Genomic DNA, 20,000 nt, shown 5'->3' on the forward strand with positions numbered 1-20,000 from the left:
ACATATACATCTCTCTCTCTCACTCTTTCTCTCTTTCTCTCTCTCTCTGAAAGTATCTGTCATTACAGTATCGAAATGTGATTGTTTCAGTTAGTAGAATAGTTTCATTTTTAAAGTGAAAGTATTTGACATGAGTGTTTTTGTTTCACTTTTGACACGTAATACTTAAATAGTGGAGGAGATATTATGTTGCTGTGGGCATCTGTAAAATTTGAATGAAATTGGTTGCGTAGTTCTCAAGTTTTAGGGATTCACACAGACAGACAGACAGACAGACACACATTCTCATTTTTATATATATAGATATATATATATATATGAGAAGTAAATGGATGTAATAACAAAGGGAAACTTGTGGTTTTCACTGGTATGCCTTTAATTTAATTAGATAATTGTTATCTAATTAAATTAAAGGCATATCAGTGAAAACCATAAGTTTCCCATTGTTATTACATCCATTTTCTTCTCCTACATAACCTAAACTAGGGTCTACCAACCAAACCACCTGCTACCGTACAACTTTACAAAAGACTGTACCTACCCAGGTAATAACCAGGAGTGACTTTGGATTTAATTATCCCTTAGAGGTATTAAACCCCTCTAACTGATACCTACACTATATATATATATATATATATATATATATGTCCGCCACTATCCTCTATGGAACAAATTTAATTTGTGTCCGTGGGAAGAGCTATTTTAACAATGCGTCCTGTCCTAACTCTTCAAAACGCCAGTGTTATAATGGTGACAGCTGATGAAGAATATGTTCTCTATGTGGCCTGTGTGTTTTTTGTATCTTGTTTATCATTTTGTCCATGTTTTTTTTGCAACGTCATGTACCCAGATATGCATCTATATATACATGTAGATGAAGGTATGTACATACATGTACATATATATGCATATACTCATATATCATTTGTACACACACACACACACACACACACACACACACACACACACACACACACACACACACACATATATATAAAGAGTTTTACTGAGTCATATCCTTTTATATCAAACATATTTTCTACAATAAATGCCAGACTGAAAAATGCAATTAAAGAATACACACATAAGGCTATCTAGATAAGATATATGGAGGTATATCAGTGTATAAATGTGTAGTAAGGTGCTGCACTATTGTGCAGTACAGTGTGCCATAGTATATATATATATAGTGTTAATGTGCCATTGTATATATAGTGTGCCAGAGTATGTATGATGTGTCAATGTGACATAAGGCACACTGCTGTGTAATGAAGGGCATCACTGACATGATATTGGGTAGCAGATACTTACAGTTTATCTGGAGTGATGGAATTGAATTTGTTGATGGACTGCAACGGTGTGTTGAGATCTGAACGTTCTTTAGCGGTGGCCATAAGATAGGAGGTACGTCTCTGTAACTTGACAGCATCTTGTTCCGGGGACAAATCTGCAGAATCATAAAACAGTTTATTGACTTTTTTGGAGGGGTAAAAGTTAATGATTGATTGCTAGGGGTAAAGATTGAGCAAGTGATTAGTTAATGATTAATGATTAGTGGAACAAAGGTTATTAATTTCTAGAATCTTCTAGTTAAATAGCATAAGTAATTATCTGATACTTGTGTCCAAAACAGACATTAGTTAGGAGGGGACAGTGCCCTTTGCCTCCGCTGGCTGGTGAGACTAATGTCAGGTGACATTTACCACGAAAGGCATCGAGTAAATTTTGGACATACAGGAACTAAGGTTTTGGCTCTGAATTCTACATTTATGTTGAGAAACATGTCATCATTGAACTCCTAGCGATGTACCATGTTATAGGTGTTAAACTCCTGGTCAAGTGCTATATTATTAGCAGTGAAGTATGGATTAAGAACAATGCTACCAGGTCAGAGTACTAGGTTAGAGATGGTGAGTATTAGGTATGAACACCACAACTTCTACTTCTCAAAGTCAATGGATACTTCCAATTATAGTATGAAATATGATACTTTTATAAATTAGAAAGCATTTAGCAGATCAATATTAATGTAGAGCATTGTTTAGTCACAAGATATCTCTAATAACAGAGGCCTATGATCGTGCCATATGAGGATGAAAGGTAAAGTTGGCCTCAGCATAATTTGAACCAGGGACGTGCCATCTAGGTGGGTAAGATAGGCAGTGCTTACCTTGGATAAAATAGATTGATAGCAACATTTTCCTTTCATGGCAAAATATGCACCTAATTCAATAAAGTTATGAAGGTTACTCTGATTACTATGCATAATTCACCCCAGCTTTTCAATCTCAGTATTTAAGCCACGCATAGTAATTATGTAGTACACAAGCTGTGTAAACTCCTCCAACACAGTTTTCTTTATATGCTATAAAAGCAAAAGTAAATCTGCCTTCAACTCAGTCACATGCCTGTGTTTTGCTTATTTATTTTTGTGTTTTACTCACCAACTTCCTACCCTGAGTAATCACTGATGGCACGCGCCTGATTTGAACTCAGAATTTAAATACCGAAACAGCCACTTTCTTCAGCAGAGTTCTTCTGACTCTGCCAATCGACCACCATTGCAACAACAACAACAACAACAACAACAATAATAATAATAATAATAATAATAATAATAATAATCCTTACTTGCTTTAAGCTTGAAATTATGTGGGTGGGAGTTAGTTGATTACATTGACCCTAATGCTTAAGGAGAGAGAGAGAAAGAGAGAGGGGGGGAAAGAGAGATAAAGAGGATTCTAACCTTCAGTCTTCTTACGTAGAGTGACTTGGTCTGACTCAAAGGTGCTATGTGAGAAGAAACTCTCTTTGTTTTCTGCACAACTGGACATGTTGAGCAAAGTGCTGTCAGCTGCAATATAAATAACATTAATGATGATAACAATAGTAACAATGACAGTAATGGTGAAATTTACTTAGCAATTCAATGGTTATTAACATAAGTTGTATATAAAAATTCCAGTACTACAACAGTAGTAGTAGCAGTTATAATAATAATAATAATAATAATAATAATAATCCTTTCTGCTATAGACACAAAGCCTGAAATTTGGGAGGAGGGGGTTAAGACAATTACATTGACCCCAGTATTCAACTGGTACTTAATTTATTGACCCTGGAAAGATGAAAGGCAAAGTTGACCTCGGTGGAATTTGAACTCAGAACATAGTGATGGGCGAAATACTGCTAAGCATTTTGTTCAGTGTGCTAACGATTCAGCCAGCTTGCTGCCTTAATAATAATAATAATAATAATAATAATAATAATAATAATGGAAGATACTTGGCAAGAAATGGAAACTGAAAGAAGAAGAAAAATATAATAATCCTTTCTTCTGTAGGAACAAAGCCTGAAATTTGAGGGGAGTGGGACTACTTGATTACATTGGCCCCCAGTGCTCAGCTGGTACTTAAAAGACTTTGAAAGGATGAAAGGCAAAGTTGACTCTGGTGAAATTTGAACTCAGAATGTGAAGACAGACAAAAACACCAATAAGTATTTTGTTTGGTGTACTAAAGATTCTACCAGCCTGTCACCTTAATAATAATAATAATAATAATAATAATAATATCATAATTATATCATGAAATTTAATTTCGCAGTTAAAGGGATAAGGTAACAGAATTTTCAAAGAAATAAACTATAAAAACATTTTAAAAGAAAATCTTTCAAGCAGTTCAAAAATCTAAAATACATCAAAGTTAAAACTAAAAATCTGAACAACCAAAGTAACTTAACTCTTTAGCATTTAAACCAGTAATATCCAGTCAAAACTAGCTAAATACAGTCTCTTACAACAACCCTACAATGTCATACTAAAAGTAAACAACCGTTTAATCTAAATCTCAAAACTACAAGATAATGCACGATTAAATCAAAACAATGTGAATAAATAAGCATTACATTTGACAGAGTAGTTTGAATGTTAAAGGGTCAACAAATGACGATTGTAAAAGAAAGAAACTCAATGAGATACATAACCTTTCCTTTTTGAGATTAAAGAATTGCTTTGAATAAGCGAAACATTACATGAAACGAAATAAAAATTGTGTTGTAAAATATGCAAAAATGTATCCTTTTGAAAATGAATTGAAGAATCACTGTATCTATATAGAATACAAGGTTAAAAGCCACTCGATAGGGCAGCTTTTAAGCTAGCTCCTGTGGAGGGTTCTTCATTGGGCCTTGGGCTCAACAATGACACTTCATGCATTGAGTACATATTAAGTTTTATTAAGCTTGACCAATATTTTTCAAGCATGGAACAATTTTCATCAAAACAATGATATAATTTGCTGACTTGGAACTTATTGCAAAACTGTACGATAAATAACATTTTTTTGTCTTCCCATTTGTGGGGTCACTACAATTTTTTTTTATCTAATCTCTTTCTTTCTCTCTCTCTCTCTCTCTCTCTTTCTGTTGATTGTTTTCAACCATCACCATCACCAGTACTACCAACATCGCCACCACAATTGCCATACACACACCATTCAGACTTCTGAAGCCACTACTATCAATACTTTTGACTTCGCCGCCTTCCCTTTCACCACCATCACCAATGTCTTTCATATCACTTACTATCACTGTCATCCCTGACTGCCTTGGCCACCACCACCACCAACCACCACCACCCCACCACCACCACCATCATCACCGTCGCCTCTGCCTCTATCACAACTACAGCTCATACTATTACTATCACCCCGTTACCATCACAACCGTCAATCTGCTACCACCCTCACCATCTCTATGTCTACTGTTACTCTCACCCCAACATGAGGAATAGTAGAAGTGTCATTGGATAGTGAGCGGGGGGGGGGGGAGCAAAGTGTGATACACTGACACAGAAATTCGTTTTGACATTTATTATTATAGAAGGGTCAAATACAAAATCCAATGGCAAAATTGTCTAACATCTTGTTCTTAGAAGCAGAACTGTTTCTACTAGAACTTTCTTAACGCTGATATGATCATTTTCATCCCAGAAAATAATCAAATTAATATCTGTGGAATTGGACATTTTTCGGTGCTTTATATTATAACTTACACTTAATTTGAGTCAGAGTCAGTAAAACATGTACTGACTCTGACACCCAATAATTGCTTCCAGTTCTACAGCCATGTGTGTGTGTAACAGAGTGGACAAATATTTGTCTTAAAGTTTACAAGTTGTGTATGTATGTGAGCATGTATAAATGCATGTGTGTGTATACTAATATGTGGAGGCGTGTGTGCACTAATATGAGCATGTGTGTGTGTGTGTGTGTGTGTGTGTGTGTGTACAAATGTGTGCTCGTGTGTGTGTGTGTGTGTGTGTGTGTGGTTTCTGAGGAAACAAGATAAACCTCTCTTACATACAAAATTACTTTTAACAAATAAAAACCAGTTCAATATTTTATGTTTCCATGTCAGTACAACTTGAACAAGGATCACCTGGTCTGTCCCTGTCTCCACAATAACGATGACAGAAAAACAAAAAACAAAACAAGCAAAGCTAAGGTGTATGCAGGACCAACTTACCACAGAACATGTGTAAAATACCTGAGGGATGCCACACCATTATGACTGAAGCTGTTGTTGAAGTGTTGAAGGGTGAATGTAATGTGAAGTATCAGCACTGCACACATTGAGGTAGTGGTGGTGTTAATAGCTAGCACAAGAAATCAATTCAACTACGAACATCCAGGATGTGGTTTGCAAGTGGGACAGGAATTTAAGGAAAAACTGGGTCAAATAACAAAGTCCGGATATAATACAGATGTTAGCAGATTTGTTTCAACAAGACATTTATATTTTGATCACATACACAGATGTATACACACATACACAGACATAGATTCTCATGTGCACACAGACTCACGTACACACAAACAGAAAAACATGTGTGGGTAGAGAGACAGAGCTGATCCTGATATACAAAAGATGGAATGGTCACAAAATTTCAGTCCCAGATTTGCTGGATCAGGATTAACCCGAGACTAAACAACAACACACAAACAAAAACAGTTTGTGAAATTATACTAGTTTTAAATCATATTTGATATTCAATTTTACTTAAACAGATTGTTAATTATACATGGGAGTACATATGATTATATATATATATATATATATATATATATGAAGACAAAAATAAAACTGGTTCTCTAAGTTATTGACTTTGTGCCATGATAGAAATCAAATAAACATTTACTGCTAATCTTCACATGATTTTGAAATAAAAAGAAATAAAACTGCTGTTTGCTTTGTGAATCATTCCCATATGATAATAAATTTATGAATAACAAGTTTTTCAAGACAACCAAATCAAACATTAATAAGAATTATCTAAAGCTTTAAATTGTACTTTTCAAAATGTGTGGTGTACCCAAATATTTCTTGTGCACTGTTTCAGAACCACTGACACAGACAGACCTACTTCTAACATGGGTCCTGTATGTGACCTCCTGGGAAATATAGTAACCCTTTCAGATATTTGTTTGAAGGGGGTCACATTTATAAAATTATGCCTGTCATAAATATATGCAACTTGGTGTTTGCAACAGTAGAGAATAAAAATTTATATATGTAGTCACATACATAGACATAATGATGTGCACAGGTAGACACACACACACAGATAAATGCAGTCACGTACAGTCATACTGTTTTTAGGAGCTATTTTTAGCAAGAGATGTAAAATAGGAATTGCTGAGAAAGAAAGTTAAGTCAGGGAGTGATTCAAACCTAAATTTAGAATTTAAAGACGTCCTGTTTGAGTTTTTATGACAATGAAATTATTATTTATTCCAAGTAGACTTGTAAGTAGGGAGAAATAATTAGGTAAAGAAAGTCTCTGCTGTTCCTGTCTTTCCTAATATGTCTTTCCAATGTAAACGGAGTAAAATGAAACTGTTTATGAGTAATGAAATTTCTCAATTATACAGACTAAAGAAAGATGACTATTAGTTAATTATCAATTATGTCTAACATTAGACTGTGATAACAAATTAGTGAAGGACATAATTAATTCAACTGATCCTAGCATTTTATGTGTGGTAGGAGGTTTGCTTCCCAACCTCATGGCTCTGGGTTCAGCCCAACTGCATGGCACCTTGAGGAAGTGTCTGCTACTATAGCCTCAGGCTGACCAACACCTTGTGAGTGAATTGGTAGACAGAAACTGAAAGAAGTCCATTGTATATATGCTTGTGTGTATGTGTGTTCATCTGCCATTTGACAATTGGTTTGGTGCGTTTACATTGCCATAGCTTAGTGGTCTGACAAAGGAATACTGCGGCTGATACATTTGACTTAAAATTCAAAGCAGAGCCCCAACATGGCTGCAGTCTAATGACTGAAACAAGTAAAAGAAAAATAAATGATAAAGTTAAAAGCTTTGTCCCTATTACTCTACAAGTATCGACTCAGGATGCCCCAATCACCAATTTTTGTCAAATCTATTCATTTCCTGTCATCCTGTTTCTTTTGGAGTCTTCTATAATAGACCGTCAGTTTTTTTTTTTTTTTAATTTATATGTTACCACTCAACTCCTGGATTTATAAATTTTATAAATGATTTTATAAATTTGTCAATGCCATTTAGTTTTGTTTTGTTATGAGATCCATTTCATTGGTTTCCATGGTCTTCCCACAGAATTTCCAAACTTCTAGTCTTCTAGTTTACCTTTTGCTTCTCAGGAAGCAAAAAGGTAAATCTAACTCTGGTGATGTTTCAACTCAGAATGCAGAGAAAAGTAGCTAAATACTGACATTCCATCATTTCTAAGATGGCAGTAATGATATTAAATTGTGTAAATGAGAATGTAATGTCAAAGCAGAATCACAGCAATTGTAAACATTTATTTAAATAGCAAAAATATTTGTGTCATTAACAAATCTGCATAGCAATCAAAGCATGTGGCTCTGAAGATAATGGCTCTAGACACTGCCTACTGCAACACTAGGAATATTGGATTATGAAACAGATTCTGGACTCCAGAAACTGTAAAAACTACAAAGTGCAAAATTTGGAAAATCCTTTGAAATGCTATATAATGAGTGTATATCTTAAGAAGAGATAGTCATAGGGGATTATTAAGTGTTAGGGAGAAGCTTTCAATAATGCAGTTTTCAATGTTACACATCTCGTTAGCATGCTGGGAAAAATACTGAGCAGCATTTCTTTCATCTTTACATTCTTAGTTCAAATTCCTCCAAGTTTGACTTCACTTTCATACTCTTGGGGTTGATGAAATAAGTACCAGTTGAGCAATGGGGTCATTGTTATCGACTTACCCCATCACATGAAATTGCTGATCTCGTGCCAAAATTTGAAATCAATATTACATACCTCCTATGAACTGAATTCTCCATATGTAAAACTAAAAAAGATTGACTTGGCTGACTAAATCCAGACAAAATGGTACAGTAAAGACATATTTGTGATCCAGGACTAAAACAAAAGACATATCAAGTATTGCCTATGTTATATTTGAAAGAAACAATACATATATATTAACCAGGATGTCCTATATTACTCTCATGAAAATGTACTTGGAGACACTATGATGTAACGAAAGTGCTCTACATACACCTACACATCAAATTTTAACTGTTGCAAGAAAAAAAAAAACTCTAGGGTACTTAACTAAAACCTCCAACTGTCCCAGAAAACAACAATAAAAAAATACTTGTACCTGACTGTTACTTTATAAAATTGACCTAGCAGGATTTGAACTCAAAATGCAAATGGAAGGAGATGCCATGAGTCATTTTGATACAGTGCTCTACTGATTCTATCAATTATCACCATCTTCAACAATGAGGCTTTTTTTTTTTTTTTTATAGAAAAGACACAAAGCCGGTGATTTGGTAGAGTAACATTTGATGATATCTATGGTAGTACTTGATTCCTGACATTAAATATCAAAGTAGACTTATCATGTTGGTATGCAAGCTAATAAACTAATGCTGGCTGGGTTCATGCAGTCAGTAAAAGTCTTAAGGAGTACAATAGCCAACTGTGCGAATGTAGATGGCCCTTGCTTGTCTGACTGTTTGGAAACACAAGGCAAAGTGACTACACACACATACACACACGTGTGTATGAGTGCGCTGTTTTAGTGATAGACATACACTCACATATCTTCTATTTTTTCATTTGCCTCAGTTTTATATAGCAATCTCTTTTTTTGTTGAGGAATGTCATGTTTGAAACTATTTGCTGTTGAGATATGCTAAAGTTTATTGAGGCAAACATGATTTGCAGAAAATACCAAAATAACAATTCTATTTCTTTTTTTTTGTTTGTTTTTGGTAGATATTTACCATCATTACTGGAATAACCATGAAATTTAATTTCACAGTGAAAGGGTTGAAACAACTATGCAGAGGTGGCCATATTAGCAGAGTTGATCACATTTAAACATCTCTTAATAAGGAATATAGTTGCAGATGAAACGAAATTACAGAAGTTGTGGAATATCTGAGATATAATAGTGAAAGTATGGAGGTACCAAAGGCAGTAGCATTTCATCTGTCTTAACATTCTGAATTCAAACACGGCTGAGGTTAAGTCTCATGCTTTTGGGGTTGATAAAAGAAGCACCAGTTGAGCACCGGGGTAGATGTAATTGACAAGGCTTCTCCCCTAAATTTCCAGTCTTGGACTAATATTTGAAACCACCACCCTCATCATCATCATTGTTATCATCATCAACATCATCATCCAGCTTATTCCCAAATAAATGATGTATGCTTTTGATTAAACCAGCCAAAGAGAGCAGAGCCTTTATGTAGTCTTGACGTCTACAAGAAATAGCTACCAAATCTTCCTTAAATCACATTTTGCCAACTTAAAAAGAAAAAATTTCACAGTGGATACATGTCTGAATACATGGTCCCAGCTGGAATACCCTTGAGTAAAGGTCAGATGGATCAGAATTAACCTGTAACTAAGCAACAGCAACTATAGCCACAGCTATACTAAACAAAAGCCAATGAAGCAGCCTCTACATGGTCATTCATCCTGCTAGAAACAGCAACCAAATCTTACCATTTTTTAAAAAAGAAACAACACTTAACATAATTGTAGATGTACAAAAAGGCAAGATGGTTACAGTTGGAATGTCTATGATTATAGGTTTACTAGATGAAGATTGAACTGGTGTTAAACTGTTGTATATAGTGATATCAACTACCCTGGGTCTAACGGTGGTAGAGAAAGACATCCTATGAATATATATACACATTGCTTATCTGTTCACCTTTCAATCTCATCTCCTTGACATCATAGGAGAAGGTGGGGGGAGTTGATTCACTGCCCCCGCTCCACAGGAATGGTGCAAACAAGTAAACTGATAAGTTCAAACAAGTGGTTTGTTATGTAATGTAGAAATATTTCTACACACACACACACATGCATATTGTGTGTGTGTGTGTGTGTGTGTGTGTCCCTACATACATACAGAAATATATACACAAAGATATACACCACACCAAGAGACATAAGACACAAACTTGTACAGTTGTATATATATACAGATATCCATAGTAAGACACACATAAATACACACACACACACACACACACACACACACACACACACACACACAAATACACATATACATACACACTGTAAGAAAAAATATTATGTCTTTCGAGAGAGAGAAAGATGTTAATAATTAATGACAGACACTAGCTGAGAGATAGGGAGAGAAAGAGAAAGAAGAGGGAGGGAGGGAAAAAGAGGGAAAGATGGAGGGAGGGAGAAGGAGGGAGGGGAGAGAGAGAGAGACATGCAAGGTATAATAATAGAGAGAATGTTAAATGGTGTGAATGTTCAATCCCAGATGATGTAACTTGGGTAAAATGAAGGCTGTGATGTGGGATGGGGAAGGGGGGGGGAGGTAGAGTTATTTACTCACATCCCACCCCTCCCCATTCCCCATTTTTGCCGTACTACACACAACAACAACGGCGACTATTACCACCATCAGATAACAGTGGGAGGAGGAGGAGGAGGAGAGTGCGGAATAGTTAGGACTTTAATGCCCATATTTGTACACGGCACCTAGAATAGGGAGGCAGTGGGAAGATTGAATGCAAGCACAGAGTACAATTGAACTATTTAACTGAAAGTGGTGGGTAGATGCAGGGGTGGGAGAGGGTGGTGAGATGCAGGGTGTTTTTGCTGGTTGAACTATGAACACACACACACACATGTATGTATATATATATATATATATATATATATATAAACTAGCAGGAAAAATGCGGGTGCATGAGTGATAATATTCTTAACTGAACCTGAAAAAGTACATAAGAAATGGAAGCTTAAAAATATTGCAGGTTGGAATTTGCATTTAAATAATATGCCTTCTGGGTAGATTTTGGGTGAAGAAAAAAAAAGTAGAGAAAAGATTGAAGTGGGGTATGCACTTATGGAATATGTTGATCATGTGGTTAAATTTGAATGACCAGTTTCCCTACCCCAATATCCCATCTCACATGCATGTTTATTTAAGATCAAACCCAGTGGTTTATACAAAGTCAAATGAAGATAAATGCTGGGCATTCTTGGGGAACAGAGATTAACCTATTACCTACCAGTGATCTCATATGAGATCACTTAAAAATTACAAATTTCGTAATTATCTGTCAATATTTACACATATCTAACCTTTTTGCTATATCTACTAGGTATATTTCTCTGATATTCAAATGAGGTTTGCTAATTTTTCACCCAATATCTTGTTTATTTCTATTTAAAATGTTATTTTGATCATTCCAGCATGTTTCTAAGGCTGTTTTATGCTAAAAATCAAAGTTTCATAAAAAAATTCCAGTTAATAGAATTATAGGAGGTAATGGGTTAATTGGTCAACTTTTATAGAAGACATGAGTGTTAAGGATGGTAGACTTTCAGGGTGTCAAGTATCCAAGTGTGTTGGATTTCCAGAGTTTCATAAGCATAAATCCTGAATTTTTGGCTCTAGAGGAGATGAATTTTCTTTTTAAGGTGAAGACCAGTAGCCCTCACAAAAACCACAAGACAATTTGTTGTTTCAGATCTGACAAGATACTATGTTCTACTTAATTCTCACTAAGTCAAGTAGAAGTGCATCTTAGTTGCTCTTCGTACCTCAATGAGTTCATATTTCTGAATACCTAACTGTTAGCTCAGCCAAAGTCGGAAAAACATAAGAGGAAAGTAGCCGAACATCTTAAAATTTTTAAAAACAGAATTCATCTTCATTATATGAGTGTTTGAACTCCACTCCCATCATCCACTATATTTAATTTTTATAAGGAGTAGATACAAAAAAAGTTGCATACAAAATTGTTTTCATAGGGGAAATTAGAATCTAAAGAGGAGATACTTTTATATTTGAATGGAACAAAATGCTACACCAACTTCAGCCGCTATATTTTTAAGTATCCACTTCTTCGCCTGAATTTTACCAGTTTCAGTTAAAAATATAATCACCCTTTTCCCTGCCAGTCCACTCTTTTTACAACCAAAAGTTAACTGCTATTGAGACAAAACTTAAAACAGTATAAAAGATACAAAAAAAACAAAACAAAACAAAAAAAAACTGAATGCAGGTGGTGAGTATCTTTTTAAACCCTTGCCTAGTCCCAGTTTCCAGTGGGGACAATCATCAACAATGTCTTCTTGCCTTCAATGTTCATGTAAAGAGACTTCAAGTCCCGTTGCAGATATTTTTGAAATAAATATGACAGGGCCTGTCCTGGTGTTTTCTTGGAGGATATTTCACCATTCAGCAGACCATTTCCCATCTGACATGCTGTGTACATAGACCAGACAGTGGAGACATCGTTGCTGTGGTAGGACAAGGAGGTCAGGTATCTGTGGACCAGCTAAGAGCTTCTAGTTGGTGGTTAAACCAGAACACACAATGTTCAAAATTAATCTCAGCTAGTGTAAGTGGAAGACATTGAGGCACTCTGGTCTGGAGTAGACGCTCTACAGCTCACTGCCATAAGTGTGCTGCACTTCTCTAAATTGTTTCAGGCAACCAAAATGTCAAATAAATATTCTTACTGAGGTAGAAAATGTCCTTGAAGTTACTCCATTCCTCTTTCCCATACTGCTTCTAAGTAGTATGATAGCTTTAAACTTGTCTTTACAGGATATAAAATGTTGAAGCCCTCAGTATAAGTTGAAATCTAGAATTGTAGTGTTGAAGCACAATGTTTTCCAGAGAGATTAAAATTATGAAGTACCAGGTCCTGAGTACAGAGGACTGGATGTATATTAGTTTTTATAAATATAGACAAGTGTTAGGAGAGTTTGTACACCTGATGATTGTGCGACAGTATCACATACCTTCATAGCACACTCTCAAAAATTGTTTCCATCAATGATGAAATCAATAGCAGAATTATTATGGTGAGCATATAAGTGAAGAAGGACTTTAGCACCAAATCGAGTTGAAGGTTTACAGAGTTGTCCTGCCAACTTTGCTGTTTGTTCATGAGGCGTGAGCTGTTTACAGCAGTTATGCCAAGAAATTCAACAAATTCTACCTGAAATGTCTGTGTAAAATGCTGTATATTATTAATTGGCAGGACATGGTCCTAGATACTGAGATCTTCAATCATACAATGTTATCTAGCATCTATACTCTCCTATGCAGAGACCAGGTGCACTGATCTGGTTACGTTGCCAAAATGAACAACAAACAACTTCTGAAATATTTCTTGCATGGCATTTTGGTAGAGGAGACCCTTCCAGTCAGTGGAGAGTGCAACCATTACTAGGGTATTTTCAAGTCAAACTCCCCTACTCAAAGCTGTCTTAGCAGTATTAAAGGCCTCTAGGTAAATCAATGCATTGGATCCTGAAATTGGCCCAAAATCAGTGAGGACCTTGGACAACTGCCTACGCCTTAAGACAGCATGGGCACACTGGACACACCAAAAGAAAGATTTAAGCAATAATCCAGAGTCAGGGCAATGTTACTGGTGGGAGATCAGCCTGGTTTAGTCTGATAAGGGAAGGGGCCATACAATTGGAGCTGACAGGCTGAATAGAAGAGGAAGTTAACCTTCTCATTGGCAAAAAAAGGACTGGTTAACCATTCCTGTATACACCTATGAGTGATATTGTGGTCATCATCCATATAGATATACAAACAAGGTGTGTGTGTGTGTGTGTGTGTGTGTGTGTGTGTGTGTGTGTGTGTGTGTGTATATATACATATACACACACATACGTATATGGTGTGTGTGTGTGTACTTTTAACACTTTAGATCGATCTACCAATGACCACAGCTTCTGATTCTATGAAACAAAACTTACTTTAAAATGTTATTTAAACTTTCCGTTATAATTTTATCTGAAGAACCTTTGTGTCATATTCCAAAAACCAATTTTGTAAATCCTTTAGTCAATTTCTTTCTAATCTTTGAAATTAATTGGAGCACTTAGGCTGTGTATTATATTAAAGATGTGGTCAAAAATAAGGACCATGTATTGTCTTTTGGCTCCAGGATTTTAAGGAGGAGCATGAGATGAGTATCAGATTAGAGCCACTCTGCTATCTCAGGGGCCTGTTAAGAGGGCAGTTGTGTGTATGCCTATGTGTATGTTTGTATGTGCATGCACGTATGTATGTGTGTGAGTTTGCATGGACATTTTTGTAAGATGTGTGTCCAAGTATGTGGTGCCTATACAGAAGTATGTGTATCTTTGCAGCTGTTTCTGCCATAAAGTTCCTCAGAGAAACTTTTAAACTAAGGAAAAAGTTAATTGAAATGGTTTTCTTGGTATTACTTTCAGAAATGAAATATTTGAAGTCTTTTGAAATACGAGAATAGAGTTGCTCTGTACGCGTATCTTTGTTAGCAGTGTAATACCTACCTCATCATAATGACTAACAGCTAATTAATGAACAGTATTCTTCAAACAGCAGGACATCAGATATTTTTTAGCTGTTATCTTGCAACTCTCGCATCAAATTTCAAAACATCATGCAATGTATAGCGTAGACTTTCTTTTACTTAGAAAGATAACACAGATTATTTGCAGAGGAAAGGAACGAGATTGTGTAACAAGCATGCCATTCTTAAGGCCATTTGTACTGTATACATAATGGACTGATGTCAGTCAACCAGAGGATCTTCATTGATGCATCATTACTCCAGATGTGACCATCTTTTAATGTGCCATATGTTGACATCATATATCCAAGGCTATTTTATCTGGTATAGTAATCTATTTTTAAGATAGTAGAGTTAAATTGTAACCCTTCAACATTCCGATTTACTCTGTCAAATGTAAAGCTTATTTATTCACAATGTTTTGAATTAATTATGCATTATCTCATAGCTTCAAGATTTCAATGATGTGATTGTTTAATCTTAGAATGACATTGTAGGATAGGTGGGAAAAGCTGGATCTAGTCAGTTTGAACATAAAACAGGTTGAATATTTTGGCCAGATATGGCCGGTTTAAAAGCTAAAGGGTTAAGGAAATAACACTTATTTCTAGCAGGCTGAGCCAGAGGCTGAAAAATATAAAGGCTCTGTTACATTTCACCCTATGAATGTCTGTGTATACACTTCAACCTACAGAGAAAAACTGCATGTCAGAGTGTGCAATATGGTTATTAGTTCAACAATAGCAGGGTATAACTAGAACAATAAGCCAGGGATTACACCTAGTTGTTTCGTTAATTATGTGTAAACCATGGGTCTGATTGATCAGATCTGAACTGGGCCTACAACATCAACTAGCTTGCAGACTCATTTGCATGGATCATACCACTGGTTTTATAGCATTTACCAATAAACCAATTTCCTGTAGTAGGTAGGAAGAGTCCTATTTTAAGAGTTCAGCAAATTTCACTCAGGCTATGGTAGAAGACAATTGCTCAAGGTGGCTTGGCTCTAGTGTTTAGAAACAGAATCTCATGTTTAGACAAAGCATGGTGTTTATACAGATTATTATTTAGGTATTGTGTTTAAGCAGCAGACTAAAATTAGAATCCTATTAAACAACAAACTGTGAATTTCATTATTATTATTATTATTATGGATTTACTTTTCTATGTTGGCATGGACTGGATAGATGTTTCTTAGTGTTTTAATGACTGGATACCCTTCCTATCACCAATCCTTTTAGATGCCTCTTACAATATGTAGGGATATGATGCATCTGTTATAAAACACTGGGATGTTTGTAATTACAATGTTAATTCTCTTTACATTTAAATATAAATGAACTTCAGGACTGAGACATTTTGCCAAGGGACATTTAGAGAACTAACAAATCAGGCAATAGGCTGACCCTTGTATGATGGCCAATAAGATATTATAACTTTACTGAGGCTAGAAATTGCTATTTATAGCCAGGTCATCCATGATAAGTAGATCTTCCAGCCATGGCTATTCAGTCTGTCAGAAAGTGTTGTGTCCAATGTGTTCGTCCTTTTTTTTTAACATAGTAGGGTGTGACTTGAAGAAGATTGTGTCATGTTGACCATATCCGTCATTGGTTCATGTTGTTACAAGATGTATGTCAGATGGTAAGTTCTGACATGCAATTTACACTTTAGCACACATGTACATACAGACATATAAATGGACATACACAAAGATACAGACATACGTAGATGTACACATTCATACAGACAAAGGCACATACACAAACATACAGACACACCCACATGCACTGACATATTCATAGATACATACACTTACTAAGATACTCAGACACATACACATAGACACACACAAACACATATGCAAAGACACATAACTCATACACATACACAGTGAGAAATGTCAATAATTAATTTGTTAATGTTATTTAATGACTAATTTGTTTTTATATGTGATGATTAATTTTATGTACATCTCATGCAGCACATCATTCCTTACCACCCACTAGCTACCCAGGTATACATATATACTTGGGTGTGTCTTAGAGCAACACAATACCCACTTCTATCCTAGAATTTATCATTTCAAACATCTACAGATCTTCAGTGAAATAACAAACAATTCATCGTCTTCAACAGATTCATGTTTAGAAGCTTACAAAACTTCACACAAGCTTTTAAAATGCTAATCCCGTTTTGGGTGGTAGTGGATAAGAATGGTAATGTTTTGAGGAAGGAATTACAGACAAGATTGTCCCTGGCTTTTGATAATCTGAGTGATGGTTTTCCTTGTCTGGAGGAGCTGAGACAGAATGGCAATATTTGGTGGTGTGGTAAGGGAAGGTTAAATTTTTGTAATTTGATACAGTTTAAGAAACACAAAAAAAAAAAAAAAAAAATCAACTTCAAAAGTTTTACTTGTTAATTTTGAAAGAAAAGAATACAATAGTTTTAAAAAGGAAGGAAAATGGAAGCAGGATTTAAGAAAAACAAAATTGTTGAAGTTAAAAACATTAATAATCCTGTGAAGGAAGATTTTGAGTGAGAGAGAGAGAGAGAGACAGACAAACAGACAGAGATAGTTTGGTAGTATCGAAGACAGCTGAAACAGGAACATAGATAGAAGAAGAGTAAATATAATATTCTGTATAAATAAAACAGAGAAGTTGCCTGGTTACATAGAATGCTTAAAGGTTTACAGCAGGATTTATCTACGTATTCTCCAGAGATGTGTGTTACCTTCTACAGGTATGTGTGTGTGTGCATGTGTTACCCTTCAACAAATGTGCAAATTTACCAATCTACAGATGTGTGTGATATTCTACAGACGTGTGTGATACCATTCTACAGATACGTGTGTTACCATCCTACAGACATGTTACCATTCTACAGGCATGTGTGATACCATTCTACGGACGGGTGCATTACCATTCTACAGACGTGTGTTACCATTCAACAAACGTGTGTTACCATTCAACAGACGTGTGTGTTACCATCCTACAGATGTGTGTGTTACCATTCTACAGATGTGTGTGTTACCATTCTACAGATGTGTGTGTTACCATTCTACAGATGTGTGTGTTACCATTCTACAGATGTGTGTGTTACCATTCTACAGACGTGCGTGATACCACCCTACAGATGTGTTACCATTCTACAGATGTGTCATTCTACAGACGTGTGTTATCATTCTACAGACGTGTTATCATTCTACAGACGTGTGTGATACCATCCTACAGATGTGTGTGATACCATCCTACAGATGTGTTACCATTCTACAGTGTGTGTGTGATACCATTCCAAAGTCACTACAAGTGAAGGCTACAAGAATCTAATTAAAAGATTTACTTGATTTAATTCGCTTAAATATTAATGCTTTAGGTGATGGCCTCCAGGTTGCTGCAATGAAACACAAATATTCAATAAATAACAATAAAAACGGTGGTTTCAAATTTTAGCACAAGGCCAGCAATTGCAAGGGCGGAGTTAAGTTGATTACATTGACCCCAGTGTTCAATTGGAATTTATCTTATCGATCCCCCCCCCCACCAAAAAGAAGGGATGAAAGGCAAAGTTGACCTTGGTGGAATTTGAACACAAAATGTAAAGACAGACAAAATACAGCTAAGCATTCTGTTGGCATGTTAATAATTCTGCCAGATTACCACAATAATAATACTACTAATAATAATAATCCTTTCTACTATAGGCACAAGGCCTGAAACTGGGGGGAGGGGGATAGTCGATTACATCGCTCCCCCACCCCAGTACTCAACTCGTACTTAATTAAGTGACCCGAAAAGGATGAAAGGCAAAGTCGACCTCGGTGGAATTTGAACTCAGAACGTAACAGCAGACAAAATACCACTAAGCATTTTGCCTGGCATGCTAATGATTCTGCCAGCTCGCCACCTAACTAACAATAACAACAATAATAATAATAATGGAATAACAACAGAAAAAAGATGGTGTAGGCACACGCCAGAAAAGGTCACAGAAAATGAGAAAGCAACCATACTTTGGGACATGCCAATACATATAGCTGTATAACTTTGAGGCTTATGATACAAGGCATAATTTCAAGAATAATATCAGCTTCCAGAGTTTGTTAAATGAATATTTTTCATAAAATGACATTTTTTTTAATATACCAGTATAATTAAAAAAAAAAAAAAAAATGAAGCGATTTTGTTGGTATGGCTGTTTGGAATGCTACAAGCATTACAATAATAGCTATGTGATCACTGCTATTTCTTGCATGCTAAACGTAGTTGGGTTACTTTGAAGTTTGTTTAAGATATATTACAACTATGATAAATTACTGAAAGAAATATTTACTAAGCAAGTGAGATTTTTTATAAATTGAAGTTTTCAGGAAAATATACTTTCTGAACTTCCTTTTACTATTGAATATTTCAGGTTCACAAATTTAAATATTCGGTACAAGATAGTTTTTAATGAGTTTTTATTTATACAATTTTTTCATTTCGTGTTTACTTCATTCATTGTGTGCAATGTTCTCTCTCCCCACCGTCTCTCTCACACACACTGTCTCTCTAATATAAACACACACATTATATTATTAGAATTGGGAATCAAATGTGAAAACATTATCACGTGGCTAGCAGAAAACCGCCTGGAGGGCAGTCTTTCTTTAAGTAATAATAATGCTGATGATGAGGATCTTGAAAGGACATTGAAATGGTATGAGCATAAGCCAGAAGGTGTCACTGAAAATAAGGAGTATAAGATCTTGCGTAATTTTACAATTCAGTGTGATTCAGTGATTGATGCTTGGAGACCAGACATTGTTGTAGTTGATAAAATGATGAAGGAAACCAAGATGATAGATATTGCCATACCTAGGGATGTACGAGTGGATGATAAAGAACTGGCAAAGACTGAGAAGTACAAGCTATTAAAAAATGAAATCGCATGAATGTGGGCACTGAAGAAAGTAGCTGTCACCACAGTAGTTGTAAGGGTACTACTGGGAGCATTAGCAACCAGTCTCGAGAAATTTGTTGGAGAAATTAGGATTGACATAAGGGTAGAACATGCTCAGAAAACTGCTTTATTGGGGACAGCGAGGATTTTGAGAC

At 35.6% G+C, this 20,000-nt stretch overlaps 1 protein-coding gene and 1 long non-coding RNA gene across 9 annotated transcripts in view; one reads left to right on the plus strand and one right to left on the minus strand.

The window, feature by feature from the left end:
• Positions 1 to 20,000, plus strand: part of LOC128248744 (uncharacterized) — a 64,142-nt gene that overhangs the window by 25,904 nt on the left and 18,238 nt on the right. The gene's annotated exons all lie outside the window — the stretch shown is intronic.
• The window catches only part of LOC106877701 (rho GTPase-activating protein 21), a 373,680-nt gene that overhangs the window by 18,764 nt on the left and 334,916 nt on the right, over positions 1 to 20,000 (minus strand). For all 8 annotated transcript variants that reach the window (XM_052970828.1, XM_052970827.1, XM_014926655.2 and 5 more), the window contains 2 exons: positions 2,747 to 2,854; positions 1,312 to 1,447 (listed from right to left, as the gene is read on the minus strand). In XM_052970828.1, the coding sequence (XP_052826788.1) occupies positions 1,312 to 1,447; positions 2,747 to 2,854 (244 nt within the window). The remainder of the gene's footprint in view (positions 1 to 1,311; positions 1,448 to 2,746; positions 2,855 to 20,000) is intronic.

Source organism: Octopus bimaculoides, chromosome 9, assembly GCF_001194135.2.
Source record: "Octopus bimaculoides isolate UCB-OBI-ISO-001 chromosome 9, ASM119413v2, whole genome shotgun sequence".
Classification (NCBI taxonomy): Eukaryota; Metazoa; Mollusca; class Cephalopoda; order Octopoda; family Octopodidae; genus Octopus; species Octopus bimaculoides.